We start from the raw sequence: 27,092 nt of genomic DNA on the forward strand, positions 1-27,092 counted from the left end.
TAATTTACAAAGAGATTTATGAGTTCTTCAGTCGCATAAGAATAAAAAGAAAGCATTAGCTAATTGTTGAGAAATACAGACCAAACTGAAAATGCTACATAAAAATATAACAATAAAATTCACATTAAATTATTTATTCAGTAATTAAAACAGTGACACTTTTCTTTATACAAAGCCTCCCTATCAGTTTTGATAAGAGGAGCAAAAAAGTTTAATGGAGTTTTGAGGGAAGCAGGGTTGGAGAACAGTAGAGGGGAGGAGGGGGACCCTGATTTGACTGATAGTTTTAAACAACATCTACAAACAGCTAGCAGGGAAAGTGCAGCATAGTTCTGCAGATACTTTAGTAGATTACTGTAAACCTCAACTGCTATAAATATCGGTTGACTATAGGTACTAGTTACCTGAAGCCAAGCTCACCAGAATCAATGCTGATTCCAATTGGTATCCACCAATGCTGGACCAGATCCCAGGTCACCATGCTATGCCAGTCAACACTGGACTGCAATTTGGGCATTTGAGGCTGGTCCAAATGATCTCAATGCCACTGAAGACTGCTAAAGACAATGAGGGAAGGAAGCAGTATTTGGGCTCCTGTATGCAAACTGCCATCATTTATGATGCAAAGTTGATCCATCTTGAAGACTTGAGCCTTTGAGCAGCTGCACAACATAGCTGTAATGTTTTAATTACCCCCATCCCTAAACTATCTTTATTGTGAGCTAAAACCATGCTGCATTTTGCAGGGGACTCCAGCCCAGCTTTCACAGGTCTCATCATGGTTGGTGTCGCAGAGCAAGAACAAGGAGAGCACTGTACAGACCAAAGGGCAGCTAAAACACAGGTTTCCAGACACGTTTCTAATTTCCCTTGGCAATCAGTTCACCCCATAAAACAGGGCAAGTATAAACCTGCCAACACAGCCTATTTTTAATATGTTGAGCAGCGATTGCCCGGCCATCTACATACAATGCTGGAGATGACCATCTCTGCTCACAGATCTACAAGCTCAGCCTTTGCAAGATAACTGCTCCTGCCTCTTCTGTCACAGGGACTGGATTGTGATCTTGCTCAGGCAAGAGGTTCTTAGCCTTTAGAGGGACAACATCCTGCATCACAACTGTCAGATTGTGCCCATAGGGCTAATATGTAAAAGCAGTATTTATTTTTAAATACCTTCCTGCTTTACATGAGATTTCAGTTCCAAATAACATGCATCAACTTGTTTAAAAAATTCACACACAAACAATATTTGTCACCCAAATACCCTTTAAAAGCTCAAAGGCTGACATATTAAAGTCAACTTTAAAAATATACATATTTCTAAATCATTTATAAGAAATATATGTTGCTGGTCCATTGATATGGAGAGAAAGCTTGTACCTGAAATTAATTAAAATAATCATTTTCAAAAAGATATGCTTGTCTGCTGAAAGGCAATATATTGCACCACTCTACATAACTCTGCTAACTCCATGGTCATCTTTATAGATACAACAAATCAGGAATTTTGAAAATATTGGTTTTTGTTGGGTTTCTGTTGTTGTTTGGTTTTGTTTTTTACAAATATGGAAAAAATCTGTTCACTCCTGAGGTTACAGAGAACGCAATAAAATGGCTACATTTTCTCACTCTTAGATGAGATTACTGATGTTATTCACTCAGTTTCCAAAGGATATGCATTTGAAGCATAAGAGTGGAATGAAGGGAACCCAGTATAGCTACACGTGTGTTTGTATATATATATATATGTATGTATAAATATACACATAAACATAAAGAATTGTGGGAGGAGAGAAAGACATACACACTAGACTAGAAGCAGAAAGGCTGAGTACAGGCCAGCTGATCCTAAGTGGAGGTGGGGGTAAACTTGACACTCCCCTCCTGCAACGCCTGCTCTCTCTGAAAGCTGTGATGAGAACTTCATCCTCAAAAGCATGTTTTAAGGCAGAAGCAGACAATTGAGAGAAAACTGCCATTCACTGAAGATCTTCACACTATGAAAGAGGTATCAGATAAATTGATCGCTGAATTTGTGTGTCTGGTGAGGAGAGGAATTGGAACATAGTTCATTATACTGTTGTCAAGTGTAGTTCATTCAGCTCTCCAAAAATCAAATCTTCCTGGTTGTCAGTAGCTGCACTATTCCATTATATTGTTGGGGTAGAAATACCAAATTGAAACAAACTGGCATCTGCTTTTCAAAAATTGGTGGACAGCTTGAACCCTCCCAGTCTTCAGATGAAGACACAAAAATTGAAAGCAGATTTCTAAACATTAATAAGAATAAAATAAAATCTTTGACAACTTTAAGGAGTTTAGTATGTAGATTTTTCTTGAAAAAATACAGTAATTTCCCTATGTTCTCCCAGAAATAGTGACAGAGTACATCATGTTTTATAAGTCCTCGCAAAATGAATCATCCACTTTCTTGGGACAGCATCAGAATTCACCACACAGAAAAAGAATGAAACAACTCCTTTAGTAATGCATTAAGACACATAATTTGACTGTGACCTGATTTTAAGGGCCTTTTTTCCTATTTGTGGAAACATGAGGAGTCTTAACATTTCTGTTTCTTTCTCACTGCCATCAGTTCTCCATGCAGTGCTGTGAGCAAGCACTCCCCTCCTTTTTCAAGAACAAAACCATCACAGCATCTGCTTCTCATAAGCACATTTGTGCGTGTGTATAAATGTGCGTGTATGAGAGAGAGAAAGAAATAAATCTATTGAATTTAACTTAAAAAATTGTCAGGGGAAGGACTTTTTCTTTCCTATCCTTCAAATTGTAGAACATAGAAGTAAGGCTGCTGCTGTGCACCACTTAAGCTTTCACTTCCAACTCGGTTGTTAGTACAGGGGATGGTTAGTGACTGAGGTGAGGAAAAAAATAAAAAAAATTATTGGACTTTCAAAGTCGATTGACTGGTACATAAATGGCTACGGAAGATAGCAGGTTTTTGTTGGCACTTGTCTCCCAGAGCCTGTAGAGCAACAGAAGTTCCTTCAACACACTCAAAGGTTCAGCAGTGGAAACTGGGCATGTAACAGTAGTCCTTGAGGTGGAAGAGGCAACAGCTTCACCACATATTCATCCCCACTAACCATTAACTTAATAAAACAATCCAGAAAGGGATTCCAGTGCAAACTATGGGCCTGATTTTTCCTGTCCCATTCTGCTTTGTCATCTATAGGGCACAGGAGGAGGTCCCTCATCATCTGAACTTGCAAAGAGGAAGGCAATAAACTGACCACTCTTGCTAGATTTTAAACTATTTCAGGAAGCCAAACACACTACACCTCAAAAAGAAATGTCAGCTTTTCTTTTGCTTCCCCAAAATTCTCCAGCCCTGAAGTTCAAAGAGGATACATTGCCTCTTTGCCTTCCAGCTTTGCCAAGTCCAGAAAAAATAAAAAGATAAAGGCTTTAAAGGTTGGATTTTTTTTTCCTTCCCAATATTTCTCACACTCTCAGAACTATTATTCTTGAGATATTTCCTGAACTGTACTGTCCTGGTAAGAAAGTGAACCATGGCTGCTCTTACTGTGTTCCCCCTGTACAGTTTTCCAATTGCATTATGAATTCATTGACAAATTGAGGAGCTAGCTCCAGCAGAGCAGCAATAACACATAGAAGTGTCATGAGAGTTAATTCTGTTAAGAAATGCTGATGGACTATAAAGATGAGCAGAAAAATCCCACCACATTTAATTCAGCATCCCAACACAGAAACTGCAACCCTACTATTTTAAAGTAATGTTTAAGCATAATTCATTCAGCACTTTTACATTGTCTCAAACTTCAAATCAGCAAGACCACTTAACAGCCTTGCCAAATTGTGACATAATTCTGATGCCTCCAGTGCCAGCATGTCAAGCCCTCTCACGTGGCAAGGAAGAACGCTCAACACCTCGTAGGATCAAGTTCAAAAAGCCTGGAGAGAAGCAGCAGGACAGGGAAGGAGGCATGAACCTCAGAATGGCATGTACATCCCAGCGCTCCCGCTTGCCTTTCACACATTGATCCATGTGGTCTCCACCTGACAAACTTACATTTACAATACTCATTGCCTTAAAATTAAACTCTTCTTATTTCAGCCATGTGTTTATGTCTTGGTTTCCATTTAGCAGATTTGTCTTTCAGACAGGGATGTCTGAAAACAGTGGTAAGAGAAATATAACAGGTTATAAGAGCCTTAGGAAATATTACGGGGGGACCCTGGGTGCACAGAGAAGAAAGGCAACATCTCCAAGCAATAGCTAGGACCTGGCAACCCAGGCTCTGATCCTGCACTCAGCCCCACCTAAGCACATGCTGGCACTCACACTGGAGTCCTAGGGTTGGGCATGGGGGCTGACCCAGCTCCAGCCCATCACAGGACTGGAGTTGTCTAGGCTAATTTTGCAGCCCTTATTCAGAATTGGATCGTGTTCACCTTGGCTTTAACTAAAGTCCTTATTACACACATCAGACCTAGGCCAGAAATGGGGTTTCCCAAACACCTTGCAGAGCACTGTGGCTAGACATGGCTGCATCATTTCCAAGTTCAGATTCTTACCCAGACAGCAGCCAGGCCGGAATTTGTGCATGCGGAGTACATGCAACTTCTCACAAAATTCAAGACCTGCAGCTGGGGTCTCATAAGACCCAGAGCAAATCTTAGGTTAGAGAAAAAGATTTTGAAGTCAACAGGAGCTGAACATTTCAGTGCTTTCCTTGAGGTGCTCAGCAGACAGATCAGTTGAAAAAATTTTGTTTCCACAAATCACGCATTTTTATAAAAGTGACATTTTTTCCTGAAAATTGATGTTATAAGTTACCATCATTGAAATGCCTTATCTGAAAGTCCTTCCTCCTTAGTTGAAATAAGAGTATACTGACATTTATGAGCACTATGACAGTCTGAAATATAACCCATAGAAACTATGTTCAACAGCTTCAACGGATCATGAATGAGGCCTAAATTCATGTCTGATTTAAATCCATATGAGTATTTGGTCCATTTTGAAAGAATGGGTGGGTTGAAAATGCAGTTTCTGCAGCCCCAGGCTTTGCTCCATGCTAAAGGTGTTTGCAGGCTTCTGACAATAAGCACAGCACAAAGCCACCTTTAGAAGCAAGAAAACAAAAACACCCTTATTACAATCTAACACCAGTAGGAAAAACATTTGGCTGAAAATTTAGGTGTGAATTACACTTGCTTAAGCTAGAACAAAAGGACAAAACCATCAAAATCTAGTAATGTGGAGACAAGAAAGGTTTAGCTCTTTAAAAAAGAAAGATAGACATTTGAGGTAACAAACAAACAAAAAAAACAATGCACAAACACATCAGACATCTAAAAATAACATTTTATACATTTTTTTTTGCCAGTGCTTCTCTGAGAGCAAGTTCTTTAAACAGAACTTAACAATTTTACAACTTTTTTTAAAAAAATATGTCATCCTAAAATAGCCCATCAATTCTTACCCAAACTTTCTGTATTTCTACAAAAATAGATGCACAAAGAGCTACAAAATACTGTATTCCTGAAAGGAGGCGCACTGTAGTCAAGGGAGAGTCTTTCTCCTGACAATTGAGACTGTTCATAAAAATATCAAGCTGAACAGAACAAAACAAAACACTGTTAAAGGAGCAGAAAGGAGTTAGGTTGCCCAGCTGCAGCAGGCTCAGATGAGGAAAGAAAGAAAAGCTAGTTTTTTGGTTTTTTTTCCAACACTATGGGACCCATAAACAGCCTTACAAACAAAAGGCTCAATAGCAAAACCAGAATGCTTGGCTCTTCATCTTCACGTGTGTCCTTTGCCCCATGCAGAAGGAGTCAATGACTGTTATATCGTGCGACCAGCTGCACCAACTCCAGCTCTAGCTGGTCTTAATTTATCCGAACTTCAGAACCAAGAAGCTTCCTTGCTCTTGTCCTGATGCTGTAGACCTGCATTTCAGAAAAGGAAAAAAAAACATAATAAAATTTGATACAGTTTTTTCCACCCCCTACCCAAGCAAGTTAAGTAAGGCTAAACAAAACAAAACAAAAACACCCACAACTTACCAGCCTAGTGGACTTGTTAGTGACATTACTATTGCTCCCAATTTTATTAGCGTAGGATAAGCTTAAACCACATGTAAGTTTTAGACTGGCTCAAGTGGTTCAGTAATGCTGATAAAATCTTGTGTGTGCTTCCTTGTTTTGGCCTCATTTGGGGCATGGCATAGTGTGATATGACCTCCAGCAAGGTCTGTACATATAATTCAGTAAGCAACAGAATAATTTTTCCTGATAGAGGCCAGCCACAGACTCTATTTCTTTTAAAAAATACCTGTGACGCTTTAGGATCTCACAGTTTCTGTGGTATTTCACCTTACAAAGGAGAGAAGGAAAATGTTCCCACAGCATGAAAAAACCCGAATAATTTCACCTACAGTGTGTCAGATTTTTAGCCAAGAATGGCTAGTGCTTGCACATGGGAAAAATTAATGATTTTCAGCTTGCCTTTGTTCTGAGTTACTCTAACATTTTCCTCCATAAAAAGTGAGGACTATCTAATAAATGTGGTGCGATGTTGTGGCTTCAGCATTATAGGCTTGGAACCTGTGTTATAATCTGAGATTTCTCTGCTCCAGAGGGATTCAATTTTTGCTAGATTTACACCCAACAGGGCATATACCTGAAGTCCAGACAATAGAGGGGGAGGTGCACATGAAACTTCCCAAGGAAGATACATTCTTGCTGATTTATAGGGAAAGTAGAAAGGAGAGAGGTGCAGGCACATATTTTAAGACATAGTAACGCATTTAGGATTCACTGATTTAAAACCTACCTCTTGACATTTTGAGCGAATGGGATCACATTTTGTAAAATAAAGATGCACTTCCCACTATAAATCATCATTGCTATATAGACAGAAAAGCTCTGCTCTCTGTCATTCTAATATTACATATTGCCCTGATACATAGTATACCAAGACCAATGCAACAGCTACCTGATCTGCTAAGAATTTAGGGCAAATTTCACCACTAATGTGAAGTATGTGCAACTCCAGACCTTGATGATTTTGCAAACATTGAAGCTCCATGTTCATTTGTTCATTAACCTGTGAAAATTGACAATTGACCTGTGGAAATTCCTCATTTCCATATCTGATCACATAGTGAGATATAAAGGAAGACCCATATGTTTTCAGAAAGCCTAAGAGACATGATAGATTCCGATTTGACCACCACCTCCTTGTTTTAGGAGCACAGTTAAATTTCTAATGATGATCAACAACACTTCAGAGTTGAGCTACAAAACGATTAACAGTCACATAAAAGGTGACAGCATATTTCTCTGTCTGTGTAAGGATCCCCAAGCAGCACCCAAACACTTGTGTGTCCAAGCAGTAACAGACAGGGAATGCAGAACACACAGGTATAGCATGCCAAACCCAGTTAATCATCTTTCTGCTCCATCTCACATGCATTTGCACCTATTTATTTAGAGTGGAAAAAATGGGATCTCTGTTGACTAAAGCATGCCTATAAAAACATGTTCAGAGGCTCTTTACTCAATAAGTATGTCTCCTTGTTGCTTCAGAGTTACTCGATTTCCTGGCAGCACTATTCACAGGCAGAGTCATAATAAAATGCTGTTAGTTTCCTTCACAGCTCCCTCAAAGTTAGCGATGATAATTTTCTGTTATTTTTCCCCTGCTGTTTACAAGGAAAAAAAAAATCTGACAGCAGAAACCTTTCAGAGTGGAAGGGAGTCATTTAAGTTCAACAGTAGAGCACTAAAGGCCACTAAAGACAATGAAAGCTGATGAGAAACTGCTTATACAGCTCCTGGAAGCTTAAAAGAAAAATAACACCACTGTTTAAGAGGATGTCCACCTGATAGTGGCAACTGGTAGAAGGGGAATAACCAGCTGAAGAGACACCTTCCTAGTTGGCTGTCTTCAGAACAAACACAAATAACCGTTACAAGGCAGTTTAAGGCATAGCTATTAAGTCTAAACAGTCATGGAAAACAAAAACAACAATAACAACAACAACAAAGTTGCCTTAGTTACAGAACTGAATGTAGAACCCTTTCCATGCCTTTCCCCCATTATGTTCCCATCTCCTTCTTGGCAAGGCTATCTGCAGTCCTAACATGTCATCCAAGTGCAGCCCTGCTACTAAGCAAGAGCTTTCACTTGCAGCCTGTTGAAAGAACATTTTCCTCTTAGTGAAGACATGCTCCCTTGCATTGCATGAGGCAGCATTGCCAGAGCAGTACAACTCCCCATCTCTGGGATACCAGCATTATAGATAGTTGCCACACAAGTAGAATGCTCGTTCTGTGGGAATATCTAAACAAATTTAATGAGTTGTGACAAACTCATGGGGTATGTGTGAACAGAGATAACTACAAAAGGCAGCAGATTGACCACTCAAATTCCATATTCAATATGACACACTGACTTCCAGGTATTTCCTAAAGTCAATTCCCTATAGTTAGTCAGGACTAGAAGATGTTAGATTAATTGACCTAAACGTAAAGTTACACACCTCAGTGTGCATAACTTTGCACAATAAAGGATGTTCACTTCAATTTTAAGATAGACTTATGGCTCTCAGATATGCCAAAATCCTGCTCTGCTTTCGCTGTGCTGGGGCTACAGGAAACCTCCTCCAGCACATCTGTCCACCAGCAGGACAGGATATCCTCCTAGGCTCCATAGTAGCAGGGCAAGTTGCTCTGCTCTCCTCCCACAGGGCTGGCAGCAGACCTGGCAGCTTCCAGCACAGTCAGATCTGATGGACCACCTGAAGTGCCCAGTGTGCAGGGTAGCCTCCCACCCTGCCCCTGAGAGAAGCACTGGTGGCTGTAACCACAGCAACTCCTGCCCCACCCTGGTTTTAAGTGTTCAACTCAGCTTGTGCACCCTTACTGTAAACACGAGGATTTAGCCCCGACACTATGGGATTGCAGCTGCAGCAATGCTCTCTGTACAAATGCCATGAACTGCAGTCTATGCTGTTAGAGGCTGACCTTGCTTTGCTTGACATCAGTGGGACAGGGAATTGAGGCCTAAAGCACAAACATGCTGTGCTCATATCTATAGGTTTATATCAATGCTTGATAGAAATCATACTTTTATATTGAGCACTATAGCTTGGGCACCTCAGCTTTAGAAAGACACTGCTTATCAGTAGCCAGAAAGATAACAATTTTTAATATATTCTCATGTAGACTAGCATATTCGTTAATCCCACTTGTAACAATAAAGAAGCTTCTAAAAGGGTTAATTTGCAGCAGACAATGTGAGGATTAAGCCACATTTAATGGGAATCAGGTAGCTAAATCCCTCTTCATCCTCTAAAACAGGACCATGTAAATTCAAACAGATGTGCAAGACAGATCAGTACTTTGTTAGCTCTACGAACAGTGATACACTGATGTCCCACACAATGTGTTCTGAAACATAAATTCCCAAACTATACTGTGCCTGCAATGGGAAAGCCCTCTTATTCTTTGAAGTGATTCAGCATCATCCATTCATGAGATCTAATATTTGGCTTAGTATGGCAGAGATGCAACAATGTAGCTGGAAGAGGGTAACATTTCATCCAGCCTGCCCTGAACCCAACACTGTCATTTCATATAATTCAGCGTGAGGAATTTTGCAAATGTTTCTATAATTGCATGTGACAGTAGCACAAGAAGGGCTCTGAAAAGCAATGTCTAGGTATGTACCAAATGAACTTTATGATATAAATCATCTGAAGCTCATGGAATCTGATATATTGACAGCTCCACAGGTTGATGTCTTTTATTCTACAGGGAGATATGAGTGAAGACTTCCAGAACCGAAATTTTCTTGCCACTATGACCTTACCCTACTCAGGACCAACCACTTCTATGCCACAGAAAGCCAGTACATTCTTCAAGCTCTTCAGTTTTTAGCCTGTCTGCTGAGATTGCTCTCTGATGTCAAAGTCAAACATAATGAAATTCTGCATGATGTGGAGACTTATCCAGTATAATCCTCCCCTGGAGTGGACAAGAAGCAAGAAAAACTTCACCTGTGCTGGTGAGTGCTGGGTGTGACTCAGAGTGGTGCTTCAGCAGCCCCCTCCTCTCCCTAGCAGAGCAACTCACCTTCCCTGGGGTGACACCGTTTGAGATGCATGTAAAACCCTGGGGCAACTAAGCTCCCTCTTTTCACCGTGATTAGGACTCAGATGCCTGTCACCAAAGCATTTGTCTCAAATCTACCAGCTGTAGGCAAGGCTGGAAAGGCAGCTTAGAGCTTTCCTGCCCTTCCCAGTAAACCTCTGCTTGGAGAGCACAGGAGAGATGACTGTACAGGGTAAAAGAGCAAGTCATTGTAATGTCACAGGCTACCACTACATGCTGCATTTTGTTGCTTGCTTCCTTGTTTCCAAAGCCTTATGTGCCAAACTGGTTCTCTCTGATAAGGTTTTGCTGTGGTGTCTTGGTGCTTGGCCATTTTGAACAGTCACAAACAAGTGAGACATTTCTTTGCTGAGTTTGTCTGTTCCTGCAAACCAGTCACACATCATTTCTCCTCTTTCTTTTCCCCCACAGGAACTCGTGGACTAAAACCCATACATCAGGCATGGGGCAGAAATTAACAGTTCAGGCCTTCTCCGCTGCCTTCCATGAGGAGTAGACAACAACAAAACATGCCACTGTTAAACACTGTCAAAACAGAATCCTGATATGATAAAATTGCATCCAAGTGTACCCCTCCATAGCAATTTTCACAAGGAGCAGGCAGCACCGTGCAAAGGTACTGTGCTCTTATAGAAAAAACCACCTGGTTTATTAGAGGAAACTGTCCTATGGCTATAGACTGTGCTGTGAAATGAATCTATTTTACAGACTTCTGCCTAGAACCTACAGAAAGAAGTTTAGTTTGATGGTGAGCACAGCTCAATCAGCATCTCTACTCTTTGTGACACCTGGGTACTACACAGGAAGGAAATACTGATCTGTTCCAAGTTAGATGAGCAAGATGCAGTCCCAACATACTGACGAGTTATTAGTTCATTCCTCATTGGAGCTATATTTTGGTGAATGCACACATGAACTAGCTGAACAAGCTGTAGGCTTCCACGTGGAAGTTTAATTAATCATTTCCCACAAGATTTAAAGCAAATAATGTGTATCATATCACAACTCATTCAGCTTGAATGGGACCAAAGCAGACAAAGGTCTCTAAGCAAAAGGTAGTGAGAGCTGGATGTTTCACAGCTCATCTGCCCTGGTTGCAATTTCAGGAGGGATTCCCACCTGGAAACGTATTTGGAGAAGGCTCTGAGAACCAGCCTTACTTCAGCTGCAGGGATTCCACTACTTTGCTCAAATTCTTCCTGTTAAAACAAGTCACAGACACAAATGAACCATCTTACCTGTGTCAAACCCAAAACTTGGCACAATGTCCACCGTTCCGTGAAAGGCTCCAGCCCATGCTGAGGTAGCGCTGGTGACAGCAGCGGGATCTGTCTTTGTCACATCGCACTGGGGAGCAGGAATCCTGGCTGCGCGAACTGAAGGCATCAGCAGGGACCCATATCGGGGGTCACGGTGCGAGCTGGGATGGTGATGGTGCATGTGTGGATGAGGGTGATGACGATGCATGTACACATCATGCATGTGTGCATACGAAGGGCTCACCTGAGATGCTAAAGGATAATGCCAGGATTCAGATGTGGCAGGGGGAGGAGGCTGGGCAGTCTGATGAAGGCCGTGTCCTGGCCAGCTGCTGGGATCTGGTGTTGGGAAGGTGCCTGGTGCAGTAACAGGGAAATCAGGGTGTACTCCGCTTAAGCATGGTGGAGGGGGAGGCTGGTAAGAGCTGGTCCAAAATGAAGTTGGGAAACTGCTCCTTTGGCTTGAAATTGATGAGCTTTCTGGCAGAAAGGAGAGAAACAAAGTATGACCAAAGCTGAACAACAAATTTAATGACAAAACCCCACAATGATTTTCTACTCTTTTAAATTTGTAACACTGAACTCAAGCTTCAGCAGCAACTACAGAATCACAGGACAGGTGAAATAGGAGGGCATCCTCTTGTGATTATCTGGTCCAACTGTTCTGCTCAAGTAGGGTCACCTAGAGAAGGCTGTGTAGTATGGTCTCCAGTGATATTTTAACTGAGATCCAAACCCCACACCACCTCTGGGCAACCTGTTCCAGTGTTTGGACACTCTCAATGTCAACAAAATTAAAAAAAAAAAAAAAAAAAAAAAAAAAACAAAACAAAAGTAGCATTGTGTTCAGATGAAGTTTCCTATTTTTAATTCATGCCTATTGCCTCTCATCTTGCAAGCAAGTATTGCTGGGGAGAGTCTGGCTCCCTCATCTCATTCTCTCCCATTAGGTATTTGCACATAAGATAACCCTTGAGAAGACTTCTCCAAGCTGAAGAGTCACAGGTCTCTCAGGATCTTGGCACAGGAATTATGAGGAGAGGTTAACTCCTGACTGAACCAGAACACATCATTTAAAAAGGCAGCTGTTGCGGCTGTAAATGCTTCTGAGGACAGAGAACCAGGTCACACTGCAGAATATGAGACATTTGGCTAAAGGAAGAATACCAGATCTTCTCAAACTAATTGCGTGTTCTAATGGGATAAATATTGTATCCAACACATGTTATGATAGTCACTTATAGAAGAGATCATGTTGCCCTGTACCCAATAGGATCAGACAAACAGAATCATCTGTATAACTGAAATAAGTTTTTGTCAGAAATAAAAGGCTCACTGTTTCTTCCAGCTAGGTTTCAACTTATATTTAAATGGATTTCAATACCTCTACATTATGAAATCACATTCTAAAAATTCCTCTTTTAAAGGAGCGGTTAGTCTTTTTGATGTGTAGGAAAGTACTGGCATCTCCATTCTCACGATCCTCTTGCCAGCTCATGTTCAAAAGTACTGCTTCATGCAATATGTCTCAGCTCAAATAGGCTTTTCTTTGGTCAAAGATGGAAACATAAAAATACGGGACTTTACCTCTGATGAAAGAATAACTCATAAAAATAGCCTACGGAGAAAAAAAGCCAGGGAAATTTTATATTTGACGAGGCAAGGAATCCTCTGTTCTTCATACAACATTTACAAAAATATTTATATTATTTTTTTAAATGACCTTTTGTTTTGCTTTGTTTAACAAACAACTGGCATGAGACTTGGGTGAAGACACGATTGAGAATGAACAGATTCTTCAGACACTCCTGCCTCTGAACTTTGCTTACACAAAAATGTTTTGGAAACAAAACCTGTAAAAGTGTTTTCTGACTGCATCACTAGGATACTCATGTATCTGGTTTAAAATCCATTAAAATCATAGAAAGTTTTTCCACACATCAGTTGGCTTTGATTTATGCAGTTTATTGAGCCTGATTAACTTCCGATATGGGAAATAAACTTTGCAAACCCACTCTGGACAAACATAGAGAGCTTCTTACAGTACTGAACTGCTTCAGAGGCTGCAAGCTTATCTATCAAACTACACTCCAACATGACATTCTTCAAAAGGTTACTTCTTTTTTTAGCGACATACTCCTATTGTAATTCATTGTAGAAGACTGGAGTGAGCTTCAAGCATATAATAGAAGCCTCAGCACCCCTCCAAAACTGGTATTGTTTCTTGTTTGTAAATTGTTCCTTCTTACAAGGGATTAGGCTAAGACAGAGAGTGCACATTGATCAAAGTGTTGGCATCAGGGTTGAAAAAAAAAGCAAAAACAAGCTTCTTCATGTCCAGTCTCTCGTTTTCCTCACTGCTTAACAGAGAAGCACAGCCTGACAATACCTTGCTAGTATTCTGGAAAACTAATCTCCATAATCAAGAGGTTTTGGAAGCTATCTGGCTGTTATCTGCACAGAAAAGCCCTAAATCCAAACCATCTCACTTCAAAAAAGCACAGAAAACCACAAAGTATCTGAAGGACAACTTTAATAACAGGAGAGAGCGCTTTAAACCACTGGATATGCCAATATGAATTCAACCCAGATTGCATACCAGCTTGGCTTTACCAATCATGCAGAAGTTCTAGGCCACAGAAAACATGTTTGGTCATCTTCATTTTTCAAACCGATGCACATTTCACAAAGCCATTACCACTGTCAGAAACTGTCATGGACCAGCTACACCAAGATACCATTGAGTGAAACAGCAGAGACCAACCCCACTGGCCAAAGTCAAGTCATGTCACTGGAAATACTGGGTCCATCCAGGTTATAAGGTCATGCAAGAAAACTTAATTGACCCTGAGGCCTCACAGAGGATGCTACTAAATATTAAGTGTGCAGCAACCCCATCAACAAGAACCATCTCTGTGTTGAACCACAAACCTCAGCTACCACACATTTCCACAGTATTTGAAGGGTCTCCTTTCCTTCTCACCTTTAAAATGGCAAGCACAACCAATTATCTTTACAGATACCATCATGTCTGATACCTTGCCTCTATGGGACATGGCAATGGAGAAATAGCCATTTCAGCTCTGTCCTTGGGGGGGGGAAAAAATCTCAGTAGCTTCCATGAGCTTTCGGAAGGTTGGAGGAGGCACTTAACAAAAATTGTCTGCCAAGAAAGATACTAGTTACCACAATTTCCTATTCAAATACAAGGAGGCAGGGACATGGCAACATCTCAGATACCACAAAGTGGTGACTAATGCTAAAGTTCATGGTGGCTGGCCAACATGTACTGAAAACATGACAAAGCACACATGCAATAAAGAAGACAATATATGGAATTTTCTGTAATATAACATAGCTTCTTAGTTACGCAGGAGGAAAAAAAAAAAAATCCAAGAAAGAAAAAACCTAACACTTTCAGCTGGGAAAAATTTGTTGATACAAATTCCGTTAAGGTAGCATCAGTTTCAAGGTATCATTAGTTTCATTACCCCTGAAAAAGGCTTCAGGTAGCTATGCCTACAATTGATCATTTAAAGTCCATGTTACTGGAGTTTGTTGTAGGGAACTACAGTTCTTAAAAAGACAGTTTTGAAGTTAATTTTAGCCTGAACCAATCAGTATTTTCAACATACAAAAGATGAAAACTTGCTCTTTTCAGGACAGCAGGTTCTATCTTCTATACACAAGCAAAATCCCTCCTCAAAACAAAAAACTCACAGTATCACCTTCATGATGAAATTACAGTTTGCTCTTCCATCAGGATACTAAAAAAACCCCACGTTCATAAGACTTTAAAAAATAAAAAAAAAAAAAAAAAAAAGCAAGGCAGAAAATGTTCTTAATCCCTCTTTTCAGCCAAAGGAGAAATAATGCAGTGAGCCAAGTAGTCAGTTTGTGCCCACACTCTTTCCATTTAAATCTGTACCTTCCAAAACAGCTATTGTAAAAGCTTTTTTTTTTTTTTCAATTATCTGTGAGTAATTTATTGACAAAAATTCTGATTACCCATGAAGGTTATTTATAAAAGATCTTCAAGCTAATGATATTTTAACTTCTTTAAGTAATGGGATACAAATTCACATCCATTTGCTGCAACTGAACATCTTTAACAACTGTACACGAACCAGAAGACCAAGGTGTTAGCATCACTCCTTCCCCACTTTTTTCAAGCCAGCATGTTTCAGAAAACTCACTTGGGCCTGAAAAAACTCTTGTCAGAGTCTCTTTTTTGGAGAAACAGATACCCTCAGCTTTCTCTGTGTTCACAGTACAGAAGCAAGCAGCCCTGCCCAACAGCCTCCCTGGGGATTTTCATACCGCTTCAGCAGGTGCAGCAACAGCAGAGGGCATATCCTCTTACTTTATTCCTGGAAGACTTTCAGGACACGAAGACCTCCATTCCCCGCCGACGGCACAGGGCACGCCGGGTCAGGAGGCTTAAGAACCCTTATGCCAGGCTACCCTCCCCCTTCAGAGCTTTGTGGGGAGGGGTTGTGCAACCTCAGGGGGAGCCACGGAATAGCAGCAGGGTATGTCTGAGGCCAAAGAGAAGACACACAACCCCACCCATAGTATGTCTCCAAGCTTGTGAAGAGGGCTTACTGTAGGCCTGAGGTGTCTGGGGACTGCCTTGATCCCATTTCTAAAACATTCATAGCCTGTCTGGGCCATGTACATATGCTTCAGTCTCCTTTTTAGTAAGAATAGGTTCAATCCTGCTCTCAGTTGAGTCGACGGAAAATTTCCCATTAACATTAATGGTCCCAGCTCAAGCCATAAATTCCTCTAGCTCCCTAGCCACTTCTGCTGACCTTTGCTTAAACTTCCTCGGATTTGTCATCATCTTTCTGGAAAGCAAGTCGTTCTGTGCTATTTTTCTAGTCACAGTGGTTTCAAAAAATCCTGTCTCTCTTTATTATCTATGACTTTCATCAACACACTCTCACCTCCAGATTGCTGATTATGAACACCACCACTCCTACAAGGATCCTGACAGTACCTCTCTCACTTAACCCAACGCAAGGCCATTACTCACTCAGTTCATGTCCCTTTGCCAGTCCACATAAGGACATGATCAGAAATAATGCAGCTGGGGATCTGAAAAACTACTCAGACTGCCACATCCAACGAAGTGGAAAAAGTGTCTTACCAGCATGCTTTCTCCAGTCACCAGTTTTGAAATCTTCTCTGTAAGGTCTACCTAGTTTATCTGGCAAGATGTGCTCTTTGTTACGTTGATCGTGCTTATATGTATAACAGTACATATGCATAAGTGTGGTATGCAAATGCCTCACAGTCCCTACCATGTTTCTACATCCTGCTCAGAAGCAGAGGAACATCATCCCCAGTTACGCACAGGAAGCCAGTAGTGATGGCCTGTGAGCCCTGTCCGTGGGCAGACTGCAAAGCATCACACCACACGGCTGCAGCCACGTGGGCCAGGGCTTGCACCCGAGCTTGTTCCAGCCCGTGCTGACTCCTCCCTACCTGGAAAGCAGCCACAGACAAATTGTAATCACCTGGCAAATTCACCCGAGAAGGCTGCATGGGTCTCCTCACGTCCAAGGCCAGCATCCCAAACAGCTTTGGCTCCTGCCTCACAGGCCAAGTTTCACACTTGGAGCTTAAAAATAAGCCTCTAACCTTGCAGCAGACGTCTGTGAAGCCACGTGAGCTGTGCTGCATTCCTTCCAGGCCTTGGTGGAGCTGCGGGTTATGTCAAGAGAGGGACATGTCTGCTTCTTTCACGCCTTTGACACCTCTTTCCCACTTTAACACTTCAGATCACTCAACCCCAAGAAGCACCTTGGTTCTTTCAAATCTGTGGGGATTTTTTCCACCTCCATAGAGGAGCAAAATTTCAGCTGCAATGCAGTATGTATTACCATGACATAGACACAGCCACACCACAGAATGCTCCTCTTACCTCTCCACAGAGGATTTAGCCCTGCCTTGCTCTTCGTAAGGGCAGTTTCTGGACTGAAGCTACTGACTTGGCTCAAAGCTCTTGAGAAGTGTTCATCCACTACTGAACCAATGTCTCCCTGGAAGTAAGTGAAAAGGACGCAGCGAGAGTTAAGATACTCCATCTCGGCAGGCTGGTCTTTCTCATCCTCCTCTTGCTTGCTGGGAAGGGTCACTTCCAGAGATTCCTGCATCTTGTTGTATACAGCTAACTTCTTCTGGGATTAAAAACAAAACAAACAAGAAACGTATCACTGATGGCATTCAGTGCATGCTCAACATCTGGTTTCCTTAAAGAAAAATAACTGAATACATTGAATCTCCATTCCATAATTACAGTCAGAATACAGGGATATTTTGCAGCGACATTGCACAAAGAAGAGATTACCAGCGCCACTTAGAGTTTTTATTATTCACACACAGATGGACCTGCTTCTCAGGCACATTTCACAACCACAATTTATCAGCAACAGCTTTCATTCAGTACCTTAAAAAACAGACTCCAACAATGCAATCCTGACTTCCACCTGGAAAGGATATTCCCATCAGTAAAGGCTACAGAGGTCGAGTCCAGCTCTGCAGAGGGGTGGCCAGATACACAGCGTCTGTATTTCACCCATCTAGCTGAAAATGCACCAGGTTTTGCCAGCCGCACTGCCCTAGTTGAGAGCACATGGCCCACTGGACTCCTCTCATCTACTCCTTGTTGAAGATGTAAAGATGGGAGAATTTGATGCTTCCTAAAAGATTTTCCACCATGTTATCAGAGTCCACAAAGAACATACGCTGTCACTCACTGCCAAGAAAATGTGTATCATAGGAAGCTATACCTTAGGGTGCTGTGTAGGGTTTGGATGGGGGTGGGGCTTGAGGGAAGTTTTTTGTTTTGTTCGTTGGGGGTGGTTTTTTGTTGTTGTTTTGGGGTGGGGGGTGGGAAGTTTTTGTGCCTACTCCTTTTTTCTTTTTATTTTTTAAGTATCATCTTCTGGAAAAAAAAGGACAAAAATTCAAGTCATAGAAAACCTAAACATGTCATCTGGGGGAAGAGGGGGATTGACAAGTCTGCAAACACATGCAAAAAAATCTACCCTAAACCAAAAACACAGAGAAGCATATAAAAAAATAAAACCCCACACATGCCATCTGTGAACGCCTATTTCAGAATCTTCTCTCTCTCTCAAACCAAACCTAAATGTCAAAATAAATGTGTGTGAAGATCCATTTTGCATGGAACATATTTTTCAGATGTTCCACTTTACAACTGTTTTCACAGGCAAAAAAAAAAAAATCTCCCCCAACAGTCAAGCTGCAGGAATCATAGCTTTTAGCTAGCTAGCCATTTCCACAGCTGACTTTACACACAAGCAGCTTCAGGAACCCAAAAACAACTACAGCACACATGTAGAAGTATTTCATAGCTCTTCTCTAGTTTGACTTTTATGGTTTGCTTGGCAACACCTTAGCACCACCAGAATCTCTTTCAAGTTTACAGCTTTCTTCCCTTTTCCCAAAGTTGTTCTATAGGAAAACGTAAGAAACTACACAGTCTGTAAAGTTCCATTTATACAATAAATACACTGGTCTGATTTAGAAGTAATCAAAAGTCATTTTCCAACCTTGTATACGGTCAATATATTTACAATTGATACTTTCCAAAATTGTCTATGTCAATACAAATTCTCACATTGTAATACAAAATAGATACTCTGAGGCTAATTCTTGGTTATGAATGGTTATTAAAAATTAACTGTAAGAACAAGAAATTAAAACCTACAATGTTAAATTCTCATAGCAATTAAGTGATGCATCTGTTATTACAGTAGGTTAACAGATAAACATAAACCAGCTCAGTAATACTTTTAATTCCAGTGCTGTTATGTAAACTGCAATGAAGGATATAAGTAATTTTATTTTACAGTTTGCGATATCTAGACAATGGTCTGGAATTCAAGTAATTCTGTGCTTCACAAAGCAAGTTATACCATGGCTCTGGTTAGCACATTATTACTTACATACAGGTTTCAGGTTTATCCCCCTGGGGAAAAAAAAAAAAAAAAAATAGAAAGAGCAAATCAAAACAGTTTTACTAAAAACTATTAATAAATGCTAAAAGGAAACACAATCTGAGGCTCTGCAACAAATTTTTCAAAACGCAGAATTTGTACCTTTTTGTTAATCCTTTGTTCCTTCTGCAAACAAAGAAAAAATATCTCTTAATATCTGTTTCTGAAATGCTCACTAAGATATCACTCACAGTAAGCTTTATGGTTTTGTGTGAGTAATCATGGAGCGATGAGACCTTAGTAAGACAGAAACGGTTATAACAATATTGCATGTACAGGAGGTCTATGTATTAGAAATCTGTAACAGATCTATGTCAGTGACTTGATCATTCTTAAAGGCGTGCCATAACCCAGATCCTCTTAAAAATGCAAGACAAGTGGTTGGGGAGAGTGCTTCTTTCATTTTTGTTTTTGGTTGGGTTTTGGCTTTTGTGTAGAGACAAAGTAAAAAAGAGATCCTTTATGGAAGTTTAAACAGTTATTGATGTATTACAACATCTCAGGCAGAGTGTATATGCCAGACCTTGAATACATGCAACACAGTTTAAAAGTTGACTTCTATCATTATAGGTGCATCATTTGTATTTATACTGTAGGTATGCAAATACATTTACAAGAATGCAATTATATAGAGAAACACATAATTTAATATAGCCCCTGGCCTGACTTGGTTATCAGGAAGGAAGTCTTTCAATGTTCCTATATAAAGACTGGAGCTCAGGAAATTAAAACTTATCTCCAGAGTCGCTTCTCTGTGCAGGAATGTTTCCCCTTCCACAGCTTAAGAATCTAATTCATTTTCCATTTCAACTCTCTTCTCTCCCCTCTAGTCCATGGGCAGTCATTACAAGATATTCCGAGCACTTGCTGTTTTTGAAAACAGCAAATCTGTTCGTGGTTGGTTTGGTTGGGGTTTTTTTTAACATCGAAAAAGATAGTAGTACTGATGGACAAGTACAAGGCTTTGTATACAGACTGAAGTTATTTACAGTGAAAAGTGTTTCATGGTGAGTTTTTTGTGAAGGATGAGAGTTCAAAAAAGATTTTTCAAAACTGTTGCGAGCCTATGATCAGATACTGATCTACTGAAATTGAACTTCAGGAAGAAATTAACAGCCTGTAATTACAACACTCTTTAAATAAGAGACTACAGTGAGATAAAGCAATTCAGGCTTTCCTTGTATGCAGCACGTATATACCCCTTCCATTGTATGCATCCTTTATTAAAGTTTTTTCTTTCCCTAACCCCCTTAAATGTTCTGCTTGTACACAAATTCTGTGTTACTTGTTCAGACCTTAACAGTAAACTTCTTATAACATTTCTAACTGCAGTTGTGTGAATAGAAAAGTATGCAAGATCATCAACTGCTAGATGAATTTGTCCCATCATCATGGCGGTTTGGGGAGGGCAGTGCAGGATACAAATCAAAAACCAGGTTAGGTTTCTGATAACTAATCTGGGCTCATCCAGTTTCACTTGTACTTTTTCATACAAACAGTTCTCACATTTAAGCTGCCAACAGGATTGGTAATATCTTTACAAAGAGTATTTTCTGAGCAAACGCAACATATTTCTTGCCTAAGTTCAGATCTCTAATACTTTCATATATTCATGAATTCCACCTCTCTTCCTTACCAACTAGAGACTGAGATTAAGCAACCTTTGAAAAACAAAACAAAACAAACACACAAAATCTCATCTTGGCCAAGACCCAGAATACAGAACTAAAAGTCAATTTACCATACTAGGAAATACGGAAATTCAGTGTCTATAGTACCTGATGCTGGCTTATATAATAGACTCGAGTTCATGGCTGAAGGATGAAGGTACAACCTCTGGGTAAATAACGCCATACAGCATAGGTTGAATTCGGCTTAAAGCTTTTTTTCTTTTTTTCTTTTTTTCTTTTTTTTGTTTTTTCTTATAATCACAGTCTCTTCTAAATATAATTTCAACTATTCAAGTCGTCTAAGAAAAGGAAACTAAAGGTCAACAGCAAATCATCATGTATACGGCAACAGTAAAGAGAACATTTATGCTGGATAAGCATCATCCTCTCTTCTGGAGTAAAACTGACCACTTTTAGATCAAGAAAGCACATGGTCCAAAATCTCACACACAACCTCTGTCTTGAAAAGTCCTGTTATTTTCCAACATACTCCACCCAGAACCAAGCAAAATGGTTCTCCTGCAGTGAAATTTTGATCACATTAAAGCCAATGGCACAAGTCCAACTGACTGCAAGGGTCCCAGATCTCACCTGGGGGGTCTGGTAAAAATGTCAGAACATTCCTCCTAACAAATTGAAAAATATTCCCTTCCAGCTGAAACCAGCTACTAGGCACCAAAACAAAAAATGAACCAAGTGCAGTTGAGAACAGAGAAAGTTTTAGTTTAGTCAGATTTGAATCAAAAATTCAGGTCAGCTCTTATTTTACATATAAGCTAGTTTTGTATTGCTACAACTTATTATCTCCATACATGCCATCATACAGCATATGGCCCTTTATGCTCCCAAGCATGAAAGTCTGGTGTGCCTGGGGCCACCTGTTACAGATTTTCCATTATGAGGGAAAGAACAGGAACCAAAAATAAAGAATAAGTACACTGAAGAAACACTATATGACCCTGTCCTGAGAAAAAGGCTGTCATTTGACATAAGCTTCTGAGAAGGAATTTCAGCAACAAACTCCAGGCAAATCACGGACAGTCCTCCACTTGTGGAGCTGTCTGCCAAGCAGGCTCCTATTGATAACACAGAAAGTATTCAAGGAAGAAGACAATTTCGAGCAATCAGGGCATGGAATGCTGCGCCTGAAAGCAGTATTTACTGCATGCCATGAAAACATGAAACGCTAACTTCTACCCTCACAAAGGAGCAAGCCAATAGCATAGCCCCACGCTTTCAGGTGAGCCACTGAATTTGCAGCAGTAGAGCCTGGAACTCCGGCTGTGCTCTGCTAAAGAACGGAATGGTGGAAAAATTACTTCATACATTTTTTGCTGTACATCTAAACAGAGATGTATCATTAAAGTCTAAAGTCATATTTCTATGTTGATATAGGAAGGTCAAATAGAGTTTGGTCCCAATCAGGACAACAAAATAAAGCAGGCAATTTTATTTATTTATTTATTTTAATCTGAAGTGTCTCATGGGATTAAACAAAACAACACAACAAAAACCCACACAGAGGATAAGTCTTAACCCAGGTTTTAAGTCCTGTAATTCTGAGAGTAGCCTTTAAAGGTGAGTTATATAGGTCTGATTCAGTTTTCAGTGAAGTCAGTAGCAGAGTGATCACCAGGCTTCAGAACAAGCCTTGAGAAAACATCCTAACTAGAAAAACGGGATGTGAGGCTACCTTCTGCTGTGTTAAATACTGCAGACTGCCACACACGCACACACCATTTGTAATGTAAGCCCATCCTCAAAATTGAGAATGTACAATACAAAGAAGTCTACTGAAAAACTAAGTTACAGTATATCAATTAGGTTTTAGCTACAGCCAGCTGACAGAACATTAAATGTAACTCATCCTTGTCTGCAATGCTGTTAGTTTGGAAGGAAGAGTTGAGTTAGTGACCTAATTTGCTAATGGAGACAAGCCCTTTTCTGGAAAAAGTCTGTCTGCAGCACTGCCAGCAGTAAGTCTGACTTGAGCATATCACAACTCTTTATGCAAGACTTGATTTACCAAGGATGGTGTTGGCTTAGCTCTCTACATCTACATACCATGGAGAAATTCCAAAACTACCATTTACTGCAACTTCCCATTTCAAAGGTCTAAAACTCAGTTGTTAGGGAGCCAGGGTGAATCCTACCTTAGGCTCAGCTCTGCAGCTTGCTATACCTAGACTGACAGAGCATGGCGAGCCACCACGGCATTTCTCATGCGCCAAGAATACAACAGGATTCTTCACGGATTATGTGTTTCCAGAGTCTCTTTGAATGAGCAGCTCTGTTACACCCATTCCTCACCCAACCCATAGAAAAGCCAAAACTCATGACTACAGCTGCACAGCCCCTCCGGAAAGTGCGCAATGAAGAGTTCACCATTCTGCAGGGTTGACCTTCATGCAGGCACAGCTTCTTGCCACACAGAGGAACACATCTGTGTTGTTACACTGGCAGATGCTCGCCCTGCCTTTTGGCAAAGGAATGTGGAAACCCCAATTTATCTATAGAATTAGGGCCACACCTCATTTTCATCAGCTCCTTCTGGTATCTTTTGAGCATGTATATATCTGTATTCTGCTTACTTCTCTCCAGCAAACACCCTAGACTTCAGCAATCTCAAAGTCCTAAGGTGCTAAGCCTCCACTCCCATTAACATTCAGTAGGAATTCAAGTTTCAGTCCACTAAGTGCTTAAAAAAAAAATCCCTTCTAAATTCATTTGCCAGCTAGTCCTTTCTTGGCTACAAATTGGTGAAAGTTAAGCTTCCAGAAATTCTGCATTTCTGCTCAAGGAAAAAATCATTTCTGCACTGATTTTAAGGGAGTGAAAACTACAAACACAGAAATACGGAAATAAATTTAAAGTGGAGGAACTTTGAAAAGGCACGATAGACCATCCCCTAAAAAAATATGTCACTTCTGCAAAACTCAGGTGCACACTAGTCCATCATTTAAAAACAATTCAATATCAGTCATTTAAAGAAAAAAAAGAAAAGAGAGAGAGAGAGAAATGGCCATTCAACTCTCACTGCAGAACAGTGACACAATACCAGCTGCTTGCTGGAGACACTTCTCCTGACCAACATATGCAGCATGCAACCTATAGAAACACAATGAAGTTACCTTTCCAGAGAGACACTATGGCCCAGAACTTGAACCTATACATCTGCAACAGCAGCTCCACAGCTAAGGAGCTTGCTTTGCTCTTAAAAGGATACAAAACTGATACTGAAAACTGGCATAACCAGTTACATGTTTGTGACAGATTTAATACCTATAAAGATGCACAAACTTTAGTTAGAATAACACTCCTACGTCTCCTTGCACTGAGAAGGAAAGGAAAGCCAACAGGAGCACAGCATGGAAGAGCTTTCTCTTTCAGAACACATAACATTTTACTGTGTACCGAAAACCAACAGAGTAGTACAATGACACTGAAAAATGCTTCAACGGAGTCCTCAGATATTTTAAGGGTGAGATCCACTTTATCAGCTTCAATGCATAGCTTTATTTTTAAGATATCCCACTAGTTCGTCTTCCCTCACTGTTATTTTTAAACCACAGTTTTAATTCCGGCAAAGAAGAACATTCTTTAAAACGGTCATCATCCTCACAAAGACCACAGAAGTGTTTTACATGTTGAACACATGTGTAAGAAGAAACAAAAACCTGGCAAGAGATTCCTCATCCTTTCTTACGCTCTTTATTGGTTGATTAAACGTCCCTGACAGGACAATTCTGAAGAAAAATAGACTTGCAAAATGTCATACATTACCCAAACAGTCAGTCTTTCCACCACAACTACAGATGCATGAGGAGTTCATTCTATGTCTATTTTTTTTTTTAAGTGTATTACATTCAGATAAGATATATGAAATGCTCTAAAGTTCACAGCTGATAGAATTAGTGCAACATTCTTAGTTTAGCGACAACAGCTTGGTTTTCCAGTCTGACATTTGATGAGTTTATGAAGACCCTCCAGATCCAAATATTTCAGGGATAATTGGTGCAAGCAGGATTAACTAAAACAAATTGTCAATAACATGCAGGACAGCAAGCTTTAGAATGTTTTTTGGCGGTAATAGGATATATTGTGCTGTACGCAACTCTTGAATTGTATTGGCTCAACAAAATTACCTATGTTTCTTGCCTTGCATATCTGCCTTCACTGTTATTAAATAGCATAAATAGCATAACCCACAAGAACTCAGTTTATTTAAAATGAAATTTCAAGAATTTTTGGTGTTCATTAAGGTGCGTCCAGGATATTTCATATATGGTGCTGCTTACAGCTGATAGAGAAACTTCATGGTTCTGTTTAAAAATAATTGCACTTCAGTGTGAAACAGCTGCTAATGATCGTTTCATAGATTTTCATGTACTATGCGTTCTACATTCCAGATCCAGAAAAGATATACAGCCAATCACCTACAGAGTTAAATGCCAAAACATCCACCAAAGTTTCAATTGCAGTTTTCTACTTCCAGATCTCTTAGTCAAAGGGTCAGTCTGTTCAAGATTCTTTATTTATTTTTCCCCCAAATTATGCAGGCTAACAACTAGAGCTCCAACTCTTTAGATAGAGAGTTTGTAAGCAAAATTACTGTGTAGATGGAAGGTTCTGCAAGCTGTGACCTAAATTAGAGAAGAAATAATAACAAAGGCACACTATGACAGACAAATCTCCCAAGTTTTCCAGAGCCCATGTTTACAGTGAACAATGTGAGCAACTTGGAAAAGTTCACTGAGGTATCACTTCTGCGAATGGGTTCTCTGTCCCAACGATGAAGAAAAAAAAAAAAAAAAAAACAATAACAGGCAATAGGAATTTTAATGGTTTAGCCCATATTCGTGTCTCCCAGGCAAGTTGATATTAGGGGTCACTTCCCATGTACGGAGAAAACAATCTTCATGGATAATAATGATAAAACCTTATGGAATGCAGCAACAACCAAAAAATGTATTCTCAGATGACTACATTAGGGCCAAGTCAATATTAGTCCCACTTCACCCACGCACTGCATAGTCTAAAAATGCTGTCAGCCTGATAAGAATTTCCTGACTTTTTTTTTTTTTTTCAATACATCTGATCACCCTATTCAGCTGGAAACTTGCCCGAGCAAGTCTTCCAAGACAGCCGGGGTGAGTGGTGCAGCGCGTCCCGTCCACGGGGAGCAGTGCGGCTCCCCTCCCGCCGGCGGGCGGAGGTTACGCCCGTGTGCGCGCCCGTGGACCGCTCCGCAGCAGCGAACAGCAAAGGCGCAGCTCTGCGCCGGCAAAGCGGACGAGCTGTGAGGCTCGTCGAGTAAAGAGCGACGGCAGAGAGGAGGCGGGTGTAGAAGGCAAGGAATAACTTTCTCTCCTTTTCCCGCTCCGGCCGAGCAAGTCAACACTTACCCTCTAAATATAAAAATTTGGGAAAAAAAATATTTTTAAAAATAAAAAAAAAAAAAAGGTCTTACCAGTCTCCGCTGCTCTGGGGCACCCTGATCAGCTCCCCGCATCTCCAAATCAAGTCGGGGGCTGCATGGCGCATCGCTGGCTGGCCAGAGTGGAGGTCTCCGCCCCGGCCAGCCAGCGATGCGCCATGCAGTCCGCTAAGGGGGGGACACCCGAAAAAGTCCTCCCACCTCTCAGTCCGCCCCACCGAGACGACTTGCGCGCTAACCCGCGCAACCCTTCCCTCCCCGCGGCTCACCTGCGGACAGCCCGCCGCGGGTGCGGCCGCGGCGCCGGCCAGATAGCGGGGCGCCCCGCACGCCGCCGGGGCGGGCTGCTGCATGGCCACGTCCGAGCAGCTCATTGCCGCGGCCGCCCCGCGCCACCGCCGCCTCCCGCTTCTTCTTCTTCCTTCTTCTTCTCTTCCTCCTCCTCCGCGCAGGGCGGCCGCGGCGGGGCGCCGCGCAGCCCCGGCTGCCAGCGCATCTTCGGCGGCCGCCGCGCCTCGCTCCCGCA

General features: G+C 41.0%; 1 protein-coding gene across 3 annotated transcripts; it reads right to left on the minus strand.

Annotated features, from left to right (window-relative positions):
• Positions 1 to 27,064, minus strand: VGLL3 (vestigial like family member 3). Of its 3 annotated transcripts, none has more exons than XM_065862757.2 (4): positions 26,836 to 27,064; positions 17,359 to 17,611; positions 11,409 to 11,909; positions 1 to 5,940 (listed from the first exon to the last, which is right to left on the minus strand). In XM_065862757.2, the coding sequence occupies exons 1-4, from the start codon at positions 26,938 to 26,940 to the stop codon at positions 5,897 to 5,899; spliced, it is 903 nt and encodes a 300-aa protein (XP_065718829.1). In that variant the 5' UTR covers positions 26,941 to 27,064; the 3' UTR covers positions 1 to 5,896. The 3 variants fall into 3 exon arrangements, with proteins under 3 accessions (XP_065718829.1, XP_065718828.1, XP_065718832.2); XM_065862756.2 differs by having other exon boundaries at positions 17,359 to 17,614; XM_065862760.2 differs by lacking the exon at positions 26,836 to 27,064 and adding an exon at positions 26,600 to 26,672 and having other exon boundaries at positions 17,359 to 17,614.
• Positions 27,065 to 27,092: the final 28 nt, after the last annotated feature.

This window comes from Patagioenas fasciata, chromosome 1 (assembly GCF_037038585.1).
Source record: "Patagioenas fasciata isolate bPatFas1 chromosome 1, bPatFas1.hap1, whole genome shotgun sequence".
Lineage (NCBI taxonomy): Eukaryota > Metazoa > Chordata > Aves > Columbiformes > Columbidae > Patagioenas > Patagioenas fasciata.